We start from the raw sequence: 21,871 nt of genomic DNA, 5'->3' as shown, positions 1-21,871 counted from the left end.
CATCTCTGCCTACTACTCCCACTCCTACTACTGCTGTTACTTCTCCTCTGTCCGAGTCTCCTACAGGTTCCTCTCAGCCTATTCAGCCTTCTAATCCTGTTACTTCTCTTCTGTCCGAGTCTCCTACAGGTTCCTCTCAGCCTATTCAGCCTTCTAATCCAAATCCTTCCTCTCTTGTTCCTATTACCTCTATATTTATCGACTTACCATCTGTACCTTCTTCATCTCTTCCTCTCAGTTCTGCTGCCAATGTTCATCCTATGCTTACTCGATCCAAAACAAGTTGTCTTGTGGCCTCTGCTTCTTCTTCATTCACTGATATAGAACCTTCCACTTATCAACAAGCTCTTACTTCTCCAGTCTGGTATGCTGCAATGCTTGATGAATATCATGCTCTTCTTGATCAAGGTACTTGGTCTCTTGTGCCTCTTCCTTCAGCTAAAACAGCCATTGGCTGCAAATGGGTTTTCCGAATCAAAAGAAATTCTGATGGGACTATTGCCCGATATAAAGCCAGATTGGTGGCCAAAGGATTTTTACAACAAGAAGGTGTTGACTATACTGAAACTTTTAGTCCCGTGGCTAAACAACCTACAATCAGAATTTTGCTTTGCATTGCCTTGCATTATCAATGGCCCTTAAAACAGTTGGACATAAGCAATGCTTTTCTTCATGGTACCTTGGATGAAGAGGTTTATATGCTCCAGCCTCCTGGTTTTACTAGTGCCACTAAGCCTCATCATGTTTGTAGACTTCGGAAAGCTCTTTATGGCCTGAAGCAAGCCCCTCGAGCTTGGTATTCAACCTTCTCCAAGTTTTTGATAACTCAAGGCTTCGTTAATAGTTACTGTGACAACTCTTTATTCATCAAAAAGACCTCCACTGATATTCTCATTCTCTTGGTCTATGTTGATGACATTCTTCTTACTGGCAGTAGTTCTCTTCTTCTTCAAGACCTCATTGGTCAAATGCATGCTGCTTTTGCAATGAAGGAATTAGGCAACATTTCTTACTTTCTCGGTGTTTCCATTCAACCTGTGGGAGCTAATTATTTCTTGTCTCAGCAAAAATATGCTTCTGAAATTCTTCTCAAGGCTGGCATGACCACTTGTAAACCCTGCACCTCACCTATTTCAGTCAAGCCTGCTGTTACTCCTGTTTCTTCTCTGCCTTTTACACAGCCCCAGTTATACAGAAGTCTTGTTGGTGCCCTACAGTATTTAACCATCACCTGTCCTGATCTGTCTTTAGCAGTTAACCAAGCCTGCCAACATATGCATGCACCCACTAATGGCCATTTTGCCTTTGTTAAACGTATTCTTAGATTTGTTAAAGGTTCCCTCTCTCATGGCCTCACATTTTCTCCCAGTTCTTTTGACCTTCAAGCTTTCTCTGACTCTAATTGGGCTGGGGATCAGTTGGATAGACGGTCTACATCTGGCTACTGCATTTATCTTGGTTCTAATCTTGTTTCTTGGTCTGCTAAGAAACAGCCAACAGTCTCTCGATCCAGCACTGAGGCTGAATATAGAGCTTTGGCTCATGCTACCGCAGAGTTAAGTTGGTTACAGATGCTACTGCATGATCTAGCCCTTCCTCCTACTTCCTCTCCTATTCTTTGGTGTGATAACCTCTCCGCTATTGCTCTTGCTTCAAATCCGGTGTTTCATACTCGCTCTAAACATATTGAAGTCGATTGTCACTTTATTCGCGAGAAGGTTGCAGCCAAGAAAGTTGTTCTGAAGTATGTTCCTTCTGTGAATCAAATCGCTGATATTTTTACCAAACCTTTATCCAGTTCCAGATTTCAGTTTCTCAAGACCAAGCTGTTGGTCACTTCCTCTCCCATCAGCTTGCAGGGGCCTGCTAATATACCACCAACAGAGCCATCTACAACAGAGCCACGACAAGAGCTGCTGCCATTAACAACAGATTAACAACAGAGCCACGACAAGAGCTGCTGCCAGTAATAGCTAATCAGCTAAAACTAACTAGAAGATAGAGTTTGTTAACAGATTAACAACAGAGCCACGACAAGAGCTGCTGCCAGTAATAGCTAATCAGCTAAAACTAACTAGAAGATAGAGTTTGTTAGATTAGTTAGTTAGTTACATTAGTTAGTTAGGTAGTTACAGATATTATTAGTTTGTTAGACATTTTTTGTATAAATGTATCCATGTAATTAGATATTGATATTAATGAGAAAAACTTTCAGTAATTCTTCAAACAAACCCCCCATTGCCAAGAAGAGGCAACAGGTTCACAGTCAACTGCTATACCAAAGATATATCTAGCTGAACATCTAGTTGATGCATTGCACAATGAACAGAAGCTCAATGTAATATGTAACTAATCCAGCAAGTGAAGAGAACTACTACCCAAAATAGTTACTATTACCATGCTGTCATGTATTTATCATCATATTAAACGATATCCCATAAACCAAAAATGTCCAATTATCTATTGGTTAAAACTAACACAACGTGAAGGAGTAGCTAACCAAATAGTGTAAAAACACCTTTAAACTAAAAAAGTGAGTACATGGGAACATAAATATAAGCAGGCGCCAAACTACTTAACATATGTTCAAATGAAGAGCTTATTTATCCATCTTCGATATTTAAGGCATACCACTTTCTCAACTTCCTATCAAGTGCCCATCCACCAATTCTAAAGAGACATTTTCCAGATGATAAACAGTACAGGTCTACCACAAATGCACCATAAGAACACTTAACTTACAAGCTAGACCAAGAATAGAAAAACACCAGGAAGCTGTTGTTCCACATGTTGTTCCACATGTTGTTCTCTGGGAGCATTGACATATCTTGGAACTGGAAGTGCTATTGAATCTCCTTCACATGGTACAGAAGAAAGGGTTGGAGTGCTGCTTCTTAATCTTGGAGGACCAGAGACAATTCATGATGTTCAACCATTTTTATTCAATTTATTTGCAGATCCAGTATATGAGCCTAACGTTACATGCCCTTCATTTTTTTATTTTAAATTTTCTTTTCTTGACATGATGTGATAATAAGTTTATAACAAGCTTAGGGGTTGCGCTAAAGATTCTTGTAATTGCACTTAGAAACGCATTGGAAGCAAAGGAAATGCCTGTAAATGTCTATGTTGCAATGCAATATTGGCACCCATTTACTAAGGATACTGTTCAGCAGGCAAGTCTTAAACAATGTCATTGTCATGTAATATTTTTGTATGCTCTGTTGTCATCAACTTGTTTGTGATTCATTTTCACCTACTATGTATCCTTCTCTGAATTTTTGTTGTGTTAGCAGTTTCCATTGTATTGATCTCTGCCACATATGCTCGTTGTGCTTTGTGTGTCTAGGTCTATAAATAAGCAAAAAACTTGTTTTTATTTTTTCTCTTATTTTTGGTCTAAAAAGTTAGGTTCACTTAAGGTAAATCAAACAGAATAATTGAAAAAAATTTAGAATTTATTTTTTTACTCACCTTTTTACACCTACTAAACAGTGTGCAAGAACTCATCTGGTCAACTTCTGGAAATACTATGCTTATTATCTTTCTATTTGAATAAGTTATTCATACTTGAAAAATCTAGAAATTCCCTACATGTTGATTTGTGATTATGTATCAATTTTAAGCAGTATATAACAATCCCAATCAAACAATCAAGATAAATCGACACAACGATTTTACGTGGAAAAAATCACAATTGGACACCTCCAATTGTGATAAAAAAAACGACGAGTAACAACCACAAAACAATCTATTAAGAAGATATAAAGGAATTACACAGGTATACTCTCAATTACCTAGCGAATCCACGCCTGAATTGAACCAAACTCTATGTTTTTCTTCCAACCCCGTCTTCACCTCGGAATTGTCTTGACGATGAGCCACTCCGAAATCCACCAAAGCTTCAAGCTCGAATTCTTCAGAATCCACCGAAGAACAAATCTCTCTTTTGTATAGAATGAACAAACAAACCTTTGATGTATTCTTCTTAACCCATGAGTTGAATACTCAATTAAACATCAAAGAAAACTAGCCAAATATTCCCAGATATAAACCTTAATATCCAAAAAGAAGATCTGGAGAAGTAAGTGAGGTTTTGGGAGAAAACCAACTACTTATAGAAATCCAAGGTAATCCTAATTTTGGAAGAAAATCAATTCCTTATAGAAATCCAAAGTAATCCTAGATTTGACCCAACAGGCGAATTTATAAATCTGTGTTCGCGCGGTCTGCTCGAGCATGGGAATTCCCGCTCGAGCGGAGGCTTCAAAATTGGAGGCTTCAAAATTGTGTGATTCATATAGGCTTCACGCTCGAGCGGAAGTTTCCACGCTCGAGCGGAGAATCACACCATCCAGTACTTTTTCAGGCGAAGCAGAGATGCTGTGAGCTTACAATCCCCGCTCGAGCGTCACTTTCCCCGCTCGAGCGGGGAGACCAAAATTGGAAAATCTGGAAAACTAGATCCTGTTACAACCTCGGTTTTGATCCATGGAAATTGACAAGGGCACGATTCAGGTTGGATTCGCATCTAATAAACTCATAGCCTCACTGAAATAAAAGTGCGAAAACAAATACAACTGAAAGGAGTTTTGTCAAACGGGGTTGCCAAGAATAAAAACCTAACAATCTCCCCCTTTGGAAATGCCGTGACAAAACGCACCTAACAAATAAAATCCTAATCACCCCAACCCATTATAGCCAACAAAAGCCAACTTCTTTCTCAATGTCATGATCTGCAAAACAGTTATTAGTGCCATAATCTCCAAAACAACTATTAGTCCCACAAGAGTATATGAAAAAGCAATAGGCATATGACACGATTATCTTGAAACATGAGATGGAAAACATGAAGAGATGAAAACTAAGACTCAGGAAAAATAACTCTCAAACAACAAAAGCAAGATCATAAACCACACAAGCAATGATATGACGATGTAAATACCAGGAACATGCAAGAAGGAAATAATTAGCAAACAGTGCATAGAAACATCCAAAACAACTATAGCCAATCTCCCTTACCAAACAAATCAAAGTGTACATGCTAAACAACTCTTGCAATGAAAAACCAAACTCCCTTACCAACCCAAGTCAAGATGAACCAAACTCCCCCTCACTAAAATCAACCACAAACACTAGAAACAGTGAACAAGAAGAAAAAGACAAAAAAAAATATGGTGGAGCAAGTAAGAAATCTCAGATTTGTACCTTAGAATACACGAGATTATCCAAGAAACACAATTACTTGAAAACACAATGTGCACAGTCTATAGAAGAGTCCTCATGAAAGAAAGTGATGCATTATGTGAAAAGCATAGATCCCATGAGAAAAGTGTGTGTGTGACTCTTGGAGTTCGACAAACACTAGATTCAATCCTAGTAGTGATCTGCAAGTTGGACCTCTGACAAGAGAATCTAAGCACAACTATGGAAAGTCAAACCACTAGGAATCAAGGGGTATTTGGTGAGTAAAGGCGGAGGCTCCCCCTCAATCAATGAATCCTTTACAAGAACTCAAGGAAAGGGAGAACAAAAAATTCAACATGAGGATGTACTTCCCAAACTTCCTAGAGTTGGTCAGGTAAAAGAAAAGAAGGTACACCCTGTTTTTATTTGTCATCATTGTGGTATGCATGGTCATATTCGCCCTTATTATTATAAGTTGCATGGGAGAATGTATTTGCCTAGACCCAAAAATAGGATGTTGGAAACCAAGTTGAGACGGGTTCCCATTGAAAGCAAAGGGAACCACAACGTCAAGACACCACCCAAAAACCGCAATGCTCACAACTTTGTTTATACTAAAGCGGTTTGGGTAAGAAAACTTGACTTGTGTTAATTTGTTTATTTGTTTTAATTTTTGGGTTTATGTGTGCTTGTTCGTTTTCTGACATGTTTTGTTTTAAAAAAAATTGAAAAATCTAGAAATTCCCTAGATGTTGATTTGTGATTGAAAGGGAGATTTATGATCTGGTTTGGGCCGTGATAATGGCCAGACAGATTTGGGCCGGACAGATTTGGCCGAACAAGGTTGGGTCGTGGTAACACGGCCCCATCTTTAGAGGTTTTGCTCGGATAAGGGAAGGCGTGGTTGGACCGGTCTGTTTGGCTTCACGATTTAGAAGCCGGTCAAGCAGGATGTCCGGCGCCAGGCGACGTGTGGTTGTTCCACGGTCCAAGAGTTAGCTCGGCAGGAAGGCCGATGGTAAACCAGCGTGAGCTATCCCGAGCTCGGCAATGCCGGAATGCAACCGAGCTCGGTCGAAACGGAGCGCGGCGAGCGGAGCACTTTGGCCAACTGCACAACACGGCCGTTGGCAATCGAGATATTGCAGCCCGACTACCGAGCTCCCAGAAGAGTGGACTGGCATTCGGGTTAGGTGATGTTCAGCAAGATTTGTGCTGACAGATGGGATAACAGTACCACGTGTTAAGAGATCACTGGGAGTAGATTTGGGGCGCAGAAGGTATATAATCATGTCTGCGCCCCCCATGCTTGGAGATGACACAATTTGGTGAGAAAAACACTAAACACAACTCAGTCCTCTCTCTCTCTCTCTATCCCTGTGTGTGTGTCTAACTTGATCATCGGAGGGATTTTCCGGCCACACACCGCCGGGTAGCTCACCGCCGTTGTGCTCGCAAGTCGATCGGACAGGCAAGAGCTTGGAATAAAGGAGTGCAGGCTTGCCTGAATATTTGCTCCCCGCACAGTGATTATATATCAATTTTAAGCAGTATATAACAATCCCAATCAAACAATCAAAACAAATCGACACAACGATTTTACATGGAAAAACCATAATTGGACACCTCCAATTGTGATAAAAAAGAACACAGGCAACAGCCACAAAACAATCCACTAAGAAAATATAAAGGAATTACACAGGTATACTCTCAATTACCTAGCGAATCCACGCCTGAATTGAACCAACCTCTATGTGTCTCTTCCAACCCCGTCTTCACCTCGGAATTGTCTTGATAATGAGCCACTCCGGAATCCACCAAAGCTTCAGGCTCGAATTCTTCAGAATCCAACGAAGAACAACTCTCTCTTTTGTATAGAATGAACAAACAAACCTTTGATGTATTCTTCTTAACCCATGAGTTGAATACTCAATTAGACATCAAAGAAAACTAGCAAAATATTCCCAGATATAAACCTTAATATCCAAAAAGAAGATCTGGAGAAGTGAGGTTTTGGGAGAAAACCAACTACTTATAGAAATCCAAGGTAATCCTAGTTTTGGAAGAAAACCAATTCCTTATAGAAATCCAAAGTAATCCTAGATTTGACCCAACACGCGAATTTATAGAATCTGTGTTCGCGCGGTCCGCTCGAGCGTGGGAATTCCCGCTCAAGCAGAGGCTTCAAAATTGTGTGATTCGTATAGGCTTCACGCTCGAGCGGAAGTTTCCACGCTCGAGCGTCGAATCACACCATCCAGTACTTTTTTCAAGCGAAGCAGAGATGCTGTGAGCTTGCAATCCCCGCTCGAGCGTCACTTTCCCTGCTCGAGCGGGGAGACCAAAATTGGAAAATCTAGAAAACTAGATCCTGTTACAACCTCGGCTTTGATCCATGGAAATTGACAAAGGCACGATTCGGATTGGATTCGCATCTAATAAACTCATAGCCTCACTGAAATAAAAGTGCAAAACCAAATACCACTGAAAGGAGTTTTGTCAAACGGGGTTGTCAAAAATAAAAACCTAACAATACTATAGTAATGTGGCAAAAGCTTGCATCCCTATTCACTAATGGACTGGTGACGTATCGAGATCCGTTGTTTGCTAATTGTTTTGAGCCTAGACTCTCTCCTGAGACTTAAAATTCTTGGGCCTTTATTCCTTTATTCCTTTGAATCAAGGTTGATATTTTTTGGGGTGCACGTAAGATTTTCAAGCTTGTGCATTATGGGAATTGGGGTGTTGGCAGACTGAGAATTTTGTTAAACAATTTAGCAAATTTTTGCCAATTACTGATAATTTGGAACCCCTAGCTTGAATTCCAAACTAAAAAATATGCTCTAATTGGAATTGAAGATCAAAACAATCAGTTACAGAGAGACGAATAAAGAACTAAGAAAAACTCAATTGTTTTATGCGCTAGAAACCCAAATATGGATTTTGGAAAATCTCCTCATCAAAATATTATATCGATATGTTTATCATGTTGTTATTTCTCCAAGAGGCTCTATTCTCCAATGTTGATCAATGGCTTTTGCTTTACGTGTACCAGAAAAGTATCCATTATGAAGAGAAATCAAACCAAGCCTAATACAAACAGCAGATAATATATTTGTGAGAAATTAAGTCACACCATACACTTGATCACACAAGTGTGATCAACCTTACAACTACTCCCTGACAACATTCCTTGTCACATATTCAATATATTCAAGTCAAAATGGTGACATTTCTCCTTTATCCACATCCGATTTAGAGGGACAGGATTACAAAGCTTATTGTGCTGCCACTTTATCCACAATTTTCAATCTCCACTACTGGATCAAGCATTCGTGTTCTGCAAACCATCTTTAGGTAAAATTTTGTTTCATTGTCTGAACTTCTATTTTTTGCTAGCATGCAAGTGTTATTTTTTGTCCGGCACATAGTATATCTAATTCTGAGTTATATGTCAGGGAAGATGCATATTTGTCAAGAATGCCTATTTCAATTATACAGTCCTGGTGTCAACGAGAAGGTTATATCAAGTCTATGGCTGACTTGATTGAAAAGGAGTTAGAGAGTTTCTCTACGCCTAAGGAGGTGGGTTTCATTATTGCCTTGACTCATTTGACATCATTTCTTGATGCTTTGTTGTTGGTTGAATTGTTGCTGCTGCTAGTATGCATGGCTTAGTTTTCTTATGGTATTCCAGGTCATGATATTCATCAGTGCTCATGGGGTTCCAGTCAGTTATGTTGAGGATGCGGGAGACCCATACAGAGATCAGATGGAGGAGTGCATTCACTTGATAATGCAAGGGTTGAAATCAAGACGTATCAACAATGATCATACTCTTGCTTACCAGGTTGGTTCTTGGATATAAGCTATTAGTTTCTGGTTGTTTCCAAGCTTTGCATGGTTAATAACTCCCTGTATCAATAATCATAATTTCCACAAAACAATCCCCTGTGGGTACTTGACATGTTTGGTTTTTCACATTTTTTATTTGTTTTTTCCTCCATGTATGATAGAGTCACGTTGGGCCTGTACAATGGTTGAAGCCCTACACTGATGAAGTACTTGTTGAGCGTGGCAAAAAAGGTGTGAAGAGTCTTTTGGCTGTTCCTGTAAGGTATGGCGTAAACGATTAAGTTGCATTCATGGGTTTTTCTCTCACTATTGACATATTTCTTGAAAATACAATATCACCTTTACCATGATTTGGGCTTGACTTTTACAAATGCATTTTGAAGAATGCACCACTTAGAGCTCTAATTCTGTTTTAAATTTGTTGAGCTCCATAGTTTCCTTGTGTTATTCTTTCTTGTCTGGTCCTTAACCTAATCGTGGGCCATCCTTCTCGTTTAACCATCTTAGATGAAGTTTATAGGCTTTACCTTTTAGATGCTTTACATTGGTACAAGTTACTTGTTACTTTTAGAATAGTGCAATGGATCAGATGCATAGGTTGAATGCCTCGCTTTATGTCTGGTTACCTGTGATTAGGTATATTTTTTGAAAGTTTCGAGGACTTTACAACATGCAACCTGAATTTGTTTGCCCAATACCATCTATGGATTTGATGTCGTGGCTATTAGGGAATATACACTGCAAGGACCTTAACCTGATATCTCTTACTAATATTACTGCTCCCACAATGATGATGGTAACAACTAAAGTTTTACCCTATTCATTAAATAACTGAAAAATGACTTGGCCTGGTAAGTGAATGAAGGTGGTCGCCTGGGGATTGGTGTTGACTCATTTTTCTGATTTATTTTTGTCATTCTTGAAACAGGACAGGAATTTTTTTGTTGATTTTTTTGTTACTCTAATATGATTTTACCTAATAAAAGGGGATAATAGGGAAAAACATTAAACTCGTAGATTTTGTGCTCCTGAAATCGCAGCTTTGTGGGTGAGCACATAAAGACTCTTGAAGAGATTGATATGGAGTGCAAGCACTTGGCTCTTGAATCTGGCATTGAAAATTGGGGCCGTGTTTGTGCCCTAGGTTGCACCTCTTCCTTCATTACAGATATGGCCGATGTAGTTATTGAAGTCCTACCTTCAGCCACAGCCATGACAACCTCAAGTACTAATTCTGAAGAAAGTGACTATGATCCAGTTGGTTATGCTATCAAAATGTTTTTTGGTTCAATCTTGGCATTTGTTTTGCTTTTATCACCAAAAATGATCATGGCATTTAGGAATCATGTCCTTTAAAGGTTATTAAGATATTGAAAGCATTGCTAACATACAAAGCTATAGTTACAGAGAATAATAGTTGAAAGTCAAGGCATGGTAGCGGAGTCGCCGGAACTTCCTCCAAGGCTTCTCTTGGGATTTTTCCATTTCCATTTTTTGTTCTTTTGTTTATCTTGGTTTCATTTTCTTTTCCAGGGAAAAGAAAATCTTAATGAGATATTTGAGATTTTGAGATGTTATTTTTGTAAGTAGAGAATACTCTGATCAGTAAAAGTTGCACTTCATGCTCATTTGGCCTTTGTATTTTGAAAGTATGCAAATCTTCGAGAAGTTGAATTGCAAGTCCATATAATGTAATGAAACAAATTCGATGAAGTAACCATTAATACCCATGTTAAGTGATTTGTTTTTTTTTTTTTGATCAACAAAAGCCCACTTTATTGATGAAGAAAGACTAACAAACACAACTTACATCAACAAAGGGAGAAGAGCAAGATGCACAATACCCTACATTGGTGAGGGACCAATAAGGGAAACAAAGAGAAAGATAAAAGAAAGAGTAAAAGACAGAGTAGGATAGGGAGATCCTGGGGAGCTACACCCAGTTGAGACTCCAGATACACCTACAACCAACCCCTACAGCCAGTCCAGCAGCAGCATCGAAGGCACAAACCAGCAGCCTACCAGCAACAAATCTTCTAGCTAGGAACCAGACCACACACAGCAGAATAGTGCACCAACCTGCAGGTGGGAGGCACAGACCACCAACCAGACAGAGAGCTTAAGCATTTTAATGTCATTTGTACAAAGTTTTCGGGAGCTTTATTGGTGATTTCCCATAGCTCCTGTGAATGAGAGTGACTGTGAAGTACAATAAGAAAGGGTGCGAGCCTTTAGGAATAAATAGAATTTTCTGAAAGTACAACTTAACATACAGCCCTGCTATCTGAACAGACCTCCAAATAATATCACTGAATAGAGAATTAATAACACAAACCGCACCGCATGGCGTAAAAGTAATACAATGGATCAAATCAAATATGAATTAATAAATAACATATATATATATAGAGAGAGAGAGAGAGAGCGAGCGATACGAAAATAGCAATGAGCTTAGCAGGAAACAAGAGAAATGTTGGGAGGCCAAAACTTGAGATTATTGCTGCAAATAAACTTTGCTCCTTCCTGTAAGTTCTACAAATTTTCTGCAGAAACAAATAAAATGTAGAATGTACTGTGTGGTCATTGACTAAAAAACTGATAGGAAGAAAGAAATTTCCAGCTGCTCAACTATTAGAATACCTAATCCACATTTTCTTGAATCAGTTAGACATGGTAGCCAGTAATTTTAATCCCTCTTCCTATAATCTCACCAGTACAAAACCAGGCAAAGCAATCTAACCTAAAAACAGCAGCGATACCATTATCCTCGATCTTCATCTCATGCCTGTTATTCAACTGTTGTTTGACATAATCAAGTTCCCTCCAGAATGATTCATAACGACCGGGAATGCTGTCCTCAAGAAGCAATCAAAAGCACAGGCTGTTTTACTCATTGCACTTGGCATGATAAGATAAAATAGTAAACTACAATACTAATTTTCTTTCCCAATAGTCTTAGGAAGATGATCATTTTGTTCACTAGAGTAGAAAGATCATTTCATACGAAACAATAATTTATGAATTTGTTGAAAAAAGGTACAGTTTAACAAAATAGTGCATAAGAAGGCAGGGTTCATCATTAAATGTAGTCATGCCTTGTTGAACCTAAAAGTTGGAGTCATATAAGAGGAAAAGTAGCTACAAGAGAGAAGAAATTAAGAATATTTACATATTTTTGAATATTGAAGTAGAACACAGAGGATACATTGAAAACCATTAAACCATTAATACATTGAACACTCCAAACTACAAGGAAATTTTCAACTTTGGTCCTATACCTCTCATGACGAGTAAAGTCGCCTTGCCTCAAGGGTGCCTCGATGTGCCTAGGCACGCCTTGATAACACGACTTGAACTTACAGTCACTTGTATTCAGAATTAACATATAATATGGAAGTTGTTGGGCAAGCAAGGGAGTTAGTTGGACTCAAAGGACAAGTCAACCTAAGCCTGATCTACAGACTATGCAGCCCAATATGTTTCTTAGGTTTGGTCCCAGTTTTTTCTGTTCCACAATGCATAACCCAACCCTAACTAAATTGTTACAGTTGAGTAATATTTGCTTGAATGTAGAGCATCATTGATAAAACAACTCCCTTAACAATTGAAATTGCCAAAACCCATGAGCAAAACAAGTTGTTCTATTAAAATGTTAGCCTTGGTTCAGATCCAACACAATCTTCAGGCCTATAAAACAAGACTCAACCAAAGTAGCTGAAGCTTTGGCAACTTAGCCAATATAAAATTTTAGGATAAACAAGATGAGATTTAGCTAGGCAATGCAACATAATTTGCTTCCATGAACCTATATGGGTTAATGAGATATTGCAACTGTCGAACTAAGATTCCTCCTTTCTAAATCCAGCCCCAAAAATGACACAACAAAACATCTTAAAGGAATCTCATCAATAAACATGATTAATTCAAAACATATATTGTAGATATATGGAGAAAATTAAAGTTTAAGTAGGAGTAAATGTACAACCTGGCAAGTCGAGTGTAAAACACTTGATTTGCCAAATGCTGGCATTTCTCCACCATAGGTGGCTCCTGGATGTATTGTTTGTTCTACTCCATCAGCTGCTTGTAGTAGGAACATCTTTGCTTGGAAACAAGCTTTGAAGCCTCAGCTACCTTTGATTGCAATAGATGCAAGTTTGATGCCATAATGCAAGACTTCAATTCCCTACTCTTTTTTCATTACATATGTCATCCCACAAACTTTAACAATAAACATGAAGCGATAAAAGAATGAAACTCCAATTATGACATTTAGGTAGTGTTCGGTTCACTAGAATGAAACGGAATGGAATGGTCATTCCATCAAAATATTCATTCCCAAGTTTGGTTGACTGAAAAAATAATGACAAAATGCATTACAAATGGGATCATCATTCGTGATTTGAAGGGAATGGTCATTCTATTCCATTCCAACTCATTCCACTTAACCAAATAAAGCATTAGGAGCCAGAATAAACCATTTGACCCCTCATTGCGTTTACATTTTGGAATGGTTATTGAAATTCAGTGCACAATCCATTTTGTAGGTTGCTTTGAAATGGGATCTAATTACAGAATTTTGGTCCTTCATAGCATACCCAACAAATTTCAACCACCAAACAACTATTTGTGAACTTCAACTCTTCAGCAACTATGAACAACATCATTCAATTTCAACCATAAATGATAGTGAATTCAAAGATCAATTGCTCTTCTAACACAATCAATACGATAAAATTCTTGCAGAACCAACAAAGATGCACACAAAAATTAAACATACAGAGACCACAAATGAAATGCTTACACACTATGCATAAATATAGAAGTGTATACGTATATACAAAATCATCGATTAATATATGGCAGAATCATAGAGATAGGGCTGCAAATGAAGCGAGTTGTTCATGAACAAGCTTGGCTCGGCTCGTTAGGGGCTCAGTTCATTTAGTAAACGAGCCGAGCTCAAGTTCGTATAAGCTCGACTCGTCAAACTCGGCTCGTTTATCTTTATTTAAATTATATAATAAATATATTAAATAATATATGAATATGTATAAATGTAGTATTAATATATTAAATAATATAAATAATATTTTTTATCTAAATAATATTTAAAAAAATTATCGAGCCGTGTCGAGTCGAGCTCGAGTTTCATTAATATTAACGAGCCGAGATGAGCTCAAGCTCAGTTCTTTATCGAGCCGAGCTCGAGCTCAATAAATGAGCTCGATAAGTAAACGAGCCGAGCTTGAGCTCAGCAAAACTCAACTCGGCTCGGTTTGTTTGCAGCCCTACATAGAGATGAGTTTCAATTCAAACCTTTGCTCTTTATTATATCTCTATTCGTGACTTATGAGAGAGAGATGGCAAGAGAGTAGGGTTTCGCAAGCTTTATACTTTTGCTCTGGGGTTTGGTTATCCCTCCAATCGCTCTCTCTCCGGTTTCAACAATTATCATTATAACAAAATTCTCCAATTTTCTAATATATTTCCAAATTTTTCTTTACATTTTTTTTAAGCATAAGAATGAATCTAATTTGTGTAAAGATTTATTAATTTTTTTTTTATAATTTTAAATATTAATATTAATTTTACACATTTTTTGATTTTTGGATAATTCTTGTAAATGAGAGCTTATAATTTTATTTTATTTTACACATTTTTATTGTCATATTTTTTTTCCCTAAAATAAATGCAAACATCTTTTTTTTTCAATAAATTATTCTTATTTTTAATAATTTATTAATCTCCATGTGTGATTATGTTTAATGAACTTAGTGTTTTTTTTTTTTTTAACCTGAAATAGCGTTAGTATGTTAGTATAGTTATATTACAACTGAAGGGCCGCCATTGCTCCATCAACTCGAACCCTTGACCTCCCACTCACTACACCCTAAGGTGTGGCTACTAGACCATTGGCCACATCCCAATGTCTAACTTAGTTCAATTGACTATTTTTGTACATTCTCAAATAAGAGCCCAAGTAGTAAATGTTTTTGCCAAAGTTAAAATTAATTATTTCTGTTCTATTGCGGATTTAATTATTTTTCATAATGTAGTTATTTATTTTTATTGGACTTTTATTGAATCTAAGATTGGTTTGGCTAATGTTTTTAGCTATCTTGTACCATTTTATTCAATCAGTAATGAACTTACTTACCTTGTTTGTAGATCAGTTATACAGCTAAACCTTGTTTTATTACTTTGGTGGTTGCTACCAAGCTGATTTGTTTATGCCCATTAAAGAACCTTGAGATGTTAATCCATGAAAAATGATTCCAAAAATTCAAAATAGCTCATATATGATGTAACACCCCACCAATATCATTTACATAGAATAGTTAAAAGTACAGTATTCACATACACACAACACAATTCCATTCAAACATTTCTTTCTCATTGAACTATAGATTTTTGTTTACAAAACAATTACAAACTACATATCTCTGTTCAGTGAGCTAGAGGAGCTTTCAAAACAATTACATTACCATGCTAGTTTGCTAATTACATTGAGACATTTCAAACAAAATTACAAAACTTAAAAGAAAATAAAAAATAAAAAGAAAAAAGAAAAAGAGTTCCATAGTTTCATTACAACCTCAAGTTCACAAAAGGTTATATTTTAAACAAAAGAAAAGAAAGTTAGTTCCTTCTTCATCTTCATTGACAGTTTTGGGGCTCTTCATTTCCTGAAATGTTAGTAAAACAGGAATGAACAATTTTGCCCAGTAGAGAATAACTTTAACTAAGTATATAAACATTTGATTTAAATATGCATGACCTTTATATATGCCCAAAAGTATATGTTCATTTTTAAAAAATATTTATTACACATCACACAATTCGCATTCAACCTCCACATTTTTCCATCCTCACACGGATGGCTTGTGGACGCCTCAAACCTTTCCACTTTTGTCATCCTCACACAAACTGGTCAGTGGACACCTCACAACATCCCCACATTCGCTGCCCTCAAGCAGACCGGGCAAGTAGGCACCTCAAACATAACCCCACATTTGTCGTCATCACACGAACCGGGCAAGTGGGCACCTTAAACATATTCCATAACATTTGCATTTTTCACACAATATCAACAATCACAAGGATTCTCCAATTTTACTTATCAATTATCCACTTCATCAAGTTCATGAACAATCCCCTTAGGGTTCATATGCAAATTTGGGGCTTTTTCATACCAATGTTTAATTTCTTTGATTCAAGTATGTTTACTCACCATTTCATAGTTGATTTCATAATCCACAATCAATTTCACAAAAGCACTTCATCACACAAAACCTCTATATATATATACACATCATTCATTTTGCTAGTTCCATACATCTTAAGATTCATACCTATTTAGACCAAAATGTGAATATACAAGAGTAAAGATATTCCTACCTCAAAGTTGTACAATGGAAGATGAAGGCCCACCCAATGAGCTTCCGAAACACCACGATCTATTCGGCTCAAAATGTAGCTCTTGATGAGGAGAACAACTTTAATGAAAGCCCAAGGATTGATTCTTGCTCTATCTAGATGAAATCTAGAGTTTCCTAACTAGGGTTTTGGAAAGATAGCTGTTAAAGAGAGAAGGAGAGTGAAAGAAATGATTTGGGAAAGTGTTTGGATCGCAAAATAACTCTGTTGTCCCGACCAGACTGCTCGAACGAACTTTCCTTCACTCGAGCAAAGTGCCAAAATATAAAGGGACCGCTCGAGCGGTAAACACAAGGTCTCAGAAGTTTTGTAGAGCTATAGTGAAAATACTGGAAGCTCGTATTCTTCGCTCAAGCTACCATTCCTTCGCTCGAGTAGTATCGCATGCAAACCTGCGAGATATTGGGAGCTACAAATCTCTGCTCGAGCAGTCACCAGCCTACCCCCCTTAAGGAATTTTGTCCCCGAAATTTGCCCAGTTACTACCAAAACAATTCTAACAATTCCTAAGAAGATGGATATTACTATAACAATAATCTCAACCATCACTACTTCTCAAATCAAAGCTAATTTCAAACACGTACATGGAAATTTAGAGTTCTTTTATTTACATCCCTTTACAACCTCTCACACAATGATTTAAAATTTATAAACAACAAGTTTACTTATCAATAAATAAGTCTGCATATTTCTCACGAACTTCAGCTTCTCGTTCCCAAGTGGCCTCTTCCACTCTGTGGTGGTGCCACAATACTTTCACTAAAGGAATTACTTTGCCTCTCAAAACTTGTTCCGGGTGTCCAAAATTTCCATCGGTCTTTCTTCATAAGAAGCATGCTCATCCACCTCCATATATGTCCAATTCAAAACATGGGAAGGGTCAGGTTCATACTTGTGAAGCATGGAGACACAAAACACATCGTGCACTCCGGATAATTGTGGGGGCAATGCAAGGCGATAAGTTACTTCTCCCACCTACTCTATAATATCAAAGGGGCCAATGAACCTTGGTGACTACTTACCACTCTGCCCAAATCTCATTAAACCCTTTCTAGGTGATATCTTCAAGAATATGTGATCGCCTACATCAAAAGAGAGGGGTCTTTTTCTCCTGTCGGCATAGCTCTTTTGTCGACTTTGAGCCGTAACTAACAGTTTCCGAATAAGAGCTATTTTCTCTGTGGTCTCACGAACTAATTCTGGTCCAAGCATAGGTGAATCTCCCACCTCGGTCCAACACACTAGTGACCTACATGGTCGCCCATACAAAGCTCAAAAGGAGCCATCTTAATACTAGCTTGATAACTATTATTGTAAGCAAATTTCGCTAAAGATAGGTGTCTCTCCCAAGAACCTTTAAAATCTGGCACACAAGCCCTCGACACATCTTCTAAGATTTCGATAGTGCGCTCGGACTATCCATCGGTTTTTGGGTGGTAAGCAGTGCTGAAAGTTAACTGTGTGCCCATAATGGTTTGTAGGCTTTGCCACAAACATGCAGTGAAACGAGGGTCTTGATCTGAGACGATACTCACTGGAACCCCATGAAGCCGAACAATCTCTTTAACATAGAGTTCTGCCAAATAATCAACTGAGCCCCCTATACACATAGCAAGAAAATGAGCCGACTTAGTTAATCGATCCACTACCACCCAAACTGCGTCATTACCTCTTTGTGTTCTAGAGAGGCCCAAAACAAAATCCATGGTAATATGCCCCCACTTCCATTCGGCTATGGGTAAGGGTTGCAATTACCCGACTAGTCGTTGGTGTTCTGCCTTGACTTGCTGACAAGTTAGACATCTGGATACAAAAGATGCCACCTCCCACTTCATACCCCTTTACCAAAATTATCGGCTAAGATCATGGTACATTTTTGTACCCCCTGGATGCACTACAAGACTAGAGTGGTGGAATTCTTGAAGTACTTCTTCTCTACATGACTCAGGTACAAAAAGACGGTCTAGATACAGAACATTTGATTCAGAATCTATCCTCAAACCCTTTTCCTCTTCCCCCTATGCAATCTTTTCCTTGACTGCTTCAACTTCCAAGTCATCCCGTTGTTCCTCTGTAACTCGAGTTACAAGTGTTACTTCTACAAGGATGGAAAACAAAATGGCATGTTCGGAAGATTCACCAAGATGCAAATTAAATTCACCCAAATCACCCAACATTTCCTATTCCCTAATTGCAAGATTGGCAAGGGTACTCACGGATTTTCTATTCAAGGCATCGGCCACCACATTGGCTTTTCCGGGATGGTAGTGTAATTCAAAATCATAATCTTCCAAAAGTTTCATCCACCTTCTTTGACGTAAATTCAAATCCTTTTGGGAAAATAAATATTTAAGGCTTTTATGATCTGAAAGCACCTCAAATTTCTCCCCATACAAGAAATGTCTCCACAATTTTAGAGCAAAAATAACTACAGCTAGCTCTAAATCATGGATTGGTTAATTCCTCTCGTGGGTTTTCAATTGACGTGAACCTTATGCCACTACCGTTCCTTTTTGCATCAAAACACATCCTAAACCTTCCTTGGAGTGTCACGACCCGAACCCGCCCCTGTAAGTTAGAGTCATGACCGGCCAGTAATCTGAGATTACCAATGGCCTCAAAGACATAATTTTAAAAATATTTAAATAATAACAAAGCCTAAAGCGAAAGCAGAACAGTTAATATTGTCCATTGAGCTTTGCATACATGATGAACGGAAATATTTAAGACATTTACTATACATATATACATATACAAGACATATCTTATACAACTCACAGACATATACAAATTAGACTTAACAAAAATACAAAGTTTTTAACAAAACAAAACTATAGCCTCGACATGGAGGCACATCTTGAGTGGCTTGACAAAAGGGCAGACTCCGAGGTAAATTGTAACATTGATCTTCCAGTTGCTCACCTATGTATATATATATATAAGGAAGAGGGGTGAGCTAAAGCCCAATGAGTAACATTAAGGTAAAGGGTTAGTGAACGAATTCCAAGCATATCATATACGTAAAACAGATCATAACAAATTAGTCTCATTTTTTAACATAATAATAGTACATCCAACCGAACACAACATATCATCTTTCGACTAGAGTAATTGTAGCGATCCCAGTTTTGCCACTTCGCTGAGTATGTCAGGGATCAAGCTGCCCGATTAGCTGGCGGGGGTCCAGGGCGTAGCGCCCCTTGGCGGGTCCAAGGGCAGTGCTTTGGCGGGAATCAAGCTACCCTGTCAGCTCGCGGGGTTCTAGGAGGCAGCGCCCTAATGGGGTTGAGGGGCAGTGCCCCCGAAGCAAAAATGCAAAATGCATTCGAAGTTGCTTGTCCGCTCAAGCGGCCGTTTTGGCGCTCGAGCAAAGAATATTTGGTTTCAGAAGTTTGACCTGTCTGCAAAAGTATTAGGAAAGTGTATTTGACGCTCGAGCAGGGCTTTTTACGCCCGAGCGGACCATGTTATATCAATTCGTGAATCTGATATTTCAAATCACTTATGTATATCTCTCTCTCTCTAAAAACCCTTTGCTCTCCCTTCTCTCTACATTTTCCTACGCCAAATTGGATCAAAACCTTGATTTCTCAAGATCCATTAGAGTTCTGCCATAAGTTCTTCATCAAAGTTGGTTAACTTCTCGAGGGTTTCATTGTATGCGGTGAAGATCGAGTTTCGACACCGTTGATTTTGGGGGTTTCATCTCATTTCTTCTTCAAAACTTGAGGTAGGGATTTTCTTAGAGTTATATATATATTTTTGCAAGATCTATATGATTTTCGAAATCATCTTTCGATAGCTTTGAAAACTGATTATTGATTCAAGAAGTTGGGCGATTTTGAAAGTGGGTTTGTCTCTTATTCTTTTAAAATGATCTTATGGGTTTTGATCTTCGTTGATTGAAGAAAAAATGATTTTGGAAAGTTTTCTTTCAAAAGATTTAAGTTGTATAGTTTTGGTGAGAAAACCTAGAGTTTGGGGATTTTTTTAAAGAGACTGAAAATTCATGAATGATATTGTTATATTTATTTTGTGTGTCAAAATAAATGGATGTTTGGAACATTTTTTATTTATATTTATATAAATGATGAATTTCAGGGAATATGAGGATTGTTGTTAATTTTGGAAATTATTGTTCAAAACGTTGAAATAGTCTTGAAATAACTAATTGTTGAGGATACTTGAGAAGAGGAAATTGTGTTATTCCTTGGATGATGAATTGGAATAAAAGTATTTGTATTCATCTTGTGAAATTGGCATATCAATTCATTTGATTAGATTAAACTTTGAAAATTGATTTGAAAACTTGCATTGAGAAAAAAATGTTGAGAAACAAGTTTTCATGGAATGGTTTTGGGGTAAATACGTTGGTAAGTCTTGATAGGTGGTGTAGATGATATTGAATAAGTTGGCCTGAGAGTCCGGGGTGAAAGACCGAAATCCCCACGCGGATAAGTGTCAAGCCTTCGGGTTAATACCGATAAAAATGACAATTTGGTAATACTTGTATAGTCTACTTACAGGCACTGACCTAGGGATTACCAAAGTCGTATTTACTGCCCTTGAAATAAATTGTTAAGTTTTGAACAATAGAAATTGCATGATATCATTGAGCATAATGGTTTTTAAAATATGAAAATGTGATTTATCTTCAAAAAGGGCATAGCATGGCATGTGCATTTCATCTCTTGAGACTTGTATAAGATGTATATACTTTGTTAAGAATTTCCTACTAGGCTTTATGCTCACCCTACGGGATTTTTGTGCAGGAAAAGATATGGTGATCCCACCCAACTAGGTGCGTGGAAGTATGTGTGTTGAGAGTACAATACTCTCATTTTGCTGTGACTCTGTGTGTAAACCAAGGGTTGTGTTTGTGTGGGTTTAAATAACCGTTTTGTGTAACCAGGCTCTAGCCTTGGAAACTTTTAAATCCTTGCGGGTATTTATTTGTTTATTTACTTATTGTTGGATTAATGTAATGTTGCATGAAGAACTATTGTATCATGTAATGTAGGTTTGGAGATTTATATTCGGTTTTTCTTGAAAGAGCCATGATTGTTGTATTATCATTTGGGCTAGAAATTTGAGGCGTTACAGTAATCGGTCCCGAACACTTATTATCAAACATAGCACCACTTTGTCAAGTGGCTAGCAAGATCTCGTAATCACATATATGTCATACATCCGCATTAACATGTTGTCCCCCATGACTTGGGACTTCCTTTGGATACCATAATAGATCAAAATAGGGTATTCGTTTACATAAACAAAATATCATATCAGAAATTATAACTTATCAAATAACATTTCGAATATAATTCATATGAACATATCTTTACAATAACGTTACTCACAGTGGGCTGCGTCGATATGACTCTTCGGA

General features: G+C 37.8%; 1 protein-coding gene across 1 annotated transcript; it reads left to right on the top strand.

Moving 5' to 3' along the window:
• The first annotated feature begins 2,238 nt into the window (after positions 1-2,238).
• Positions 2,239-10,668, top strand: LOC145801220 (ferrochelatase-2, chloroplastic-like). The gene is made up of 7 exons (XM_082891883.1): positions 2,239-3,180; positions 5,329-5,332; positions 8,449-8,544; positions 8,646-8,772; positions 8,885-9,037; positions 9,204-9,304; positions 10,083-10,668. The coding sequence occupies exons 1-7, from the start codon at positions 3,111-3,113 to the stop codon at positions 10,396-10,398; spliced, it is 867 nt and encodes a 288-aa protein (XP_082748009.1). The 5' UTR covers positions 2,239-3,110; the 3' UTR covers positions 10,399-10,668.
• Positions 10,669-21,871: the final 11,203 nt, after the last annotated feature.

This window comes from Camellia sinensis, chromosome 10 (genome assembly GCF_055761805.1).
Source record: "Camellia sinensis isolate YWXY chromosome 10, ASM5576180v1, whole genome shotgun sequence".
Taxonomy (NCBI): domain Eukaryota; kingdom Viridiplantae; phylum Streptophyta; class Magnoliopsida; order Ericales; family Theaceae; genus Camellia; species Camellia sinensis.
Note: the sequence above shows the minus strand (reverse complement) of the source record. Positions and strands in the feature narration are given on the sequence as shown.

Excerpts from the sequence above, each read along its gene's own strand:
- LOC145801220 (XM_082891883.1), top strand. The coding sequence starts at position 3,111 with ATGCCTGTAAATGTCTATGTTGCAATGCAATATTGGCACCCATTTACT. Across the intron at positions 8,773-8,884 it reads GTTTCTCTACGCCTAAGGAG|GTCATGATATTCATCAGTGC; the intron begins GTGGGTTTCATT and ends ATGGTATTCCAG. Across the intron at positions 9,305-10,082 it reads CTTTTGGCTGTTCCTGTAAG|CTTTGTGGGTGAGCACATAA; the intron begins GTATGGCGTAAA and ends CTGAAATCGCAG.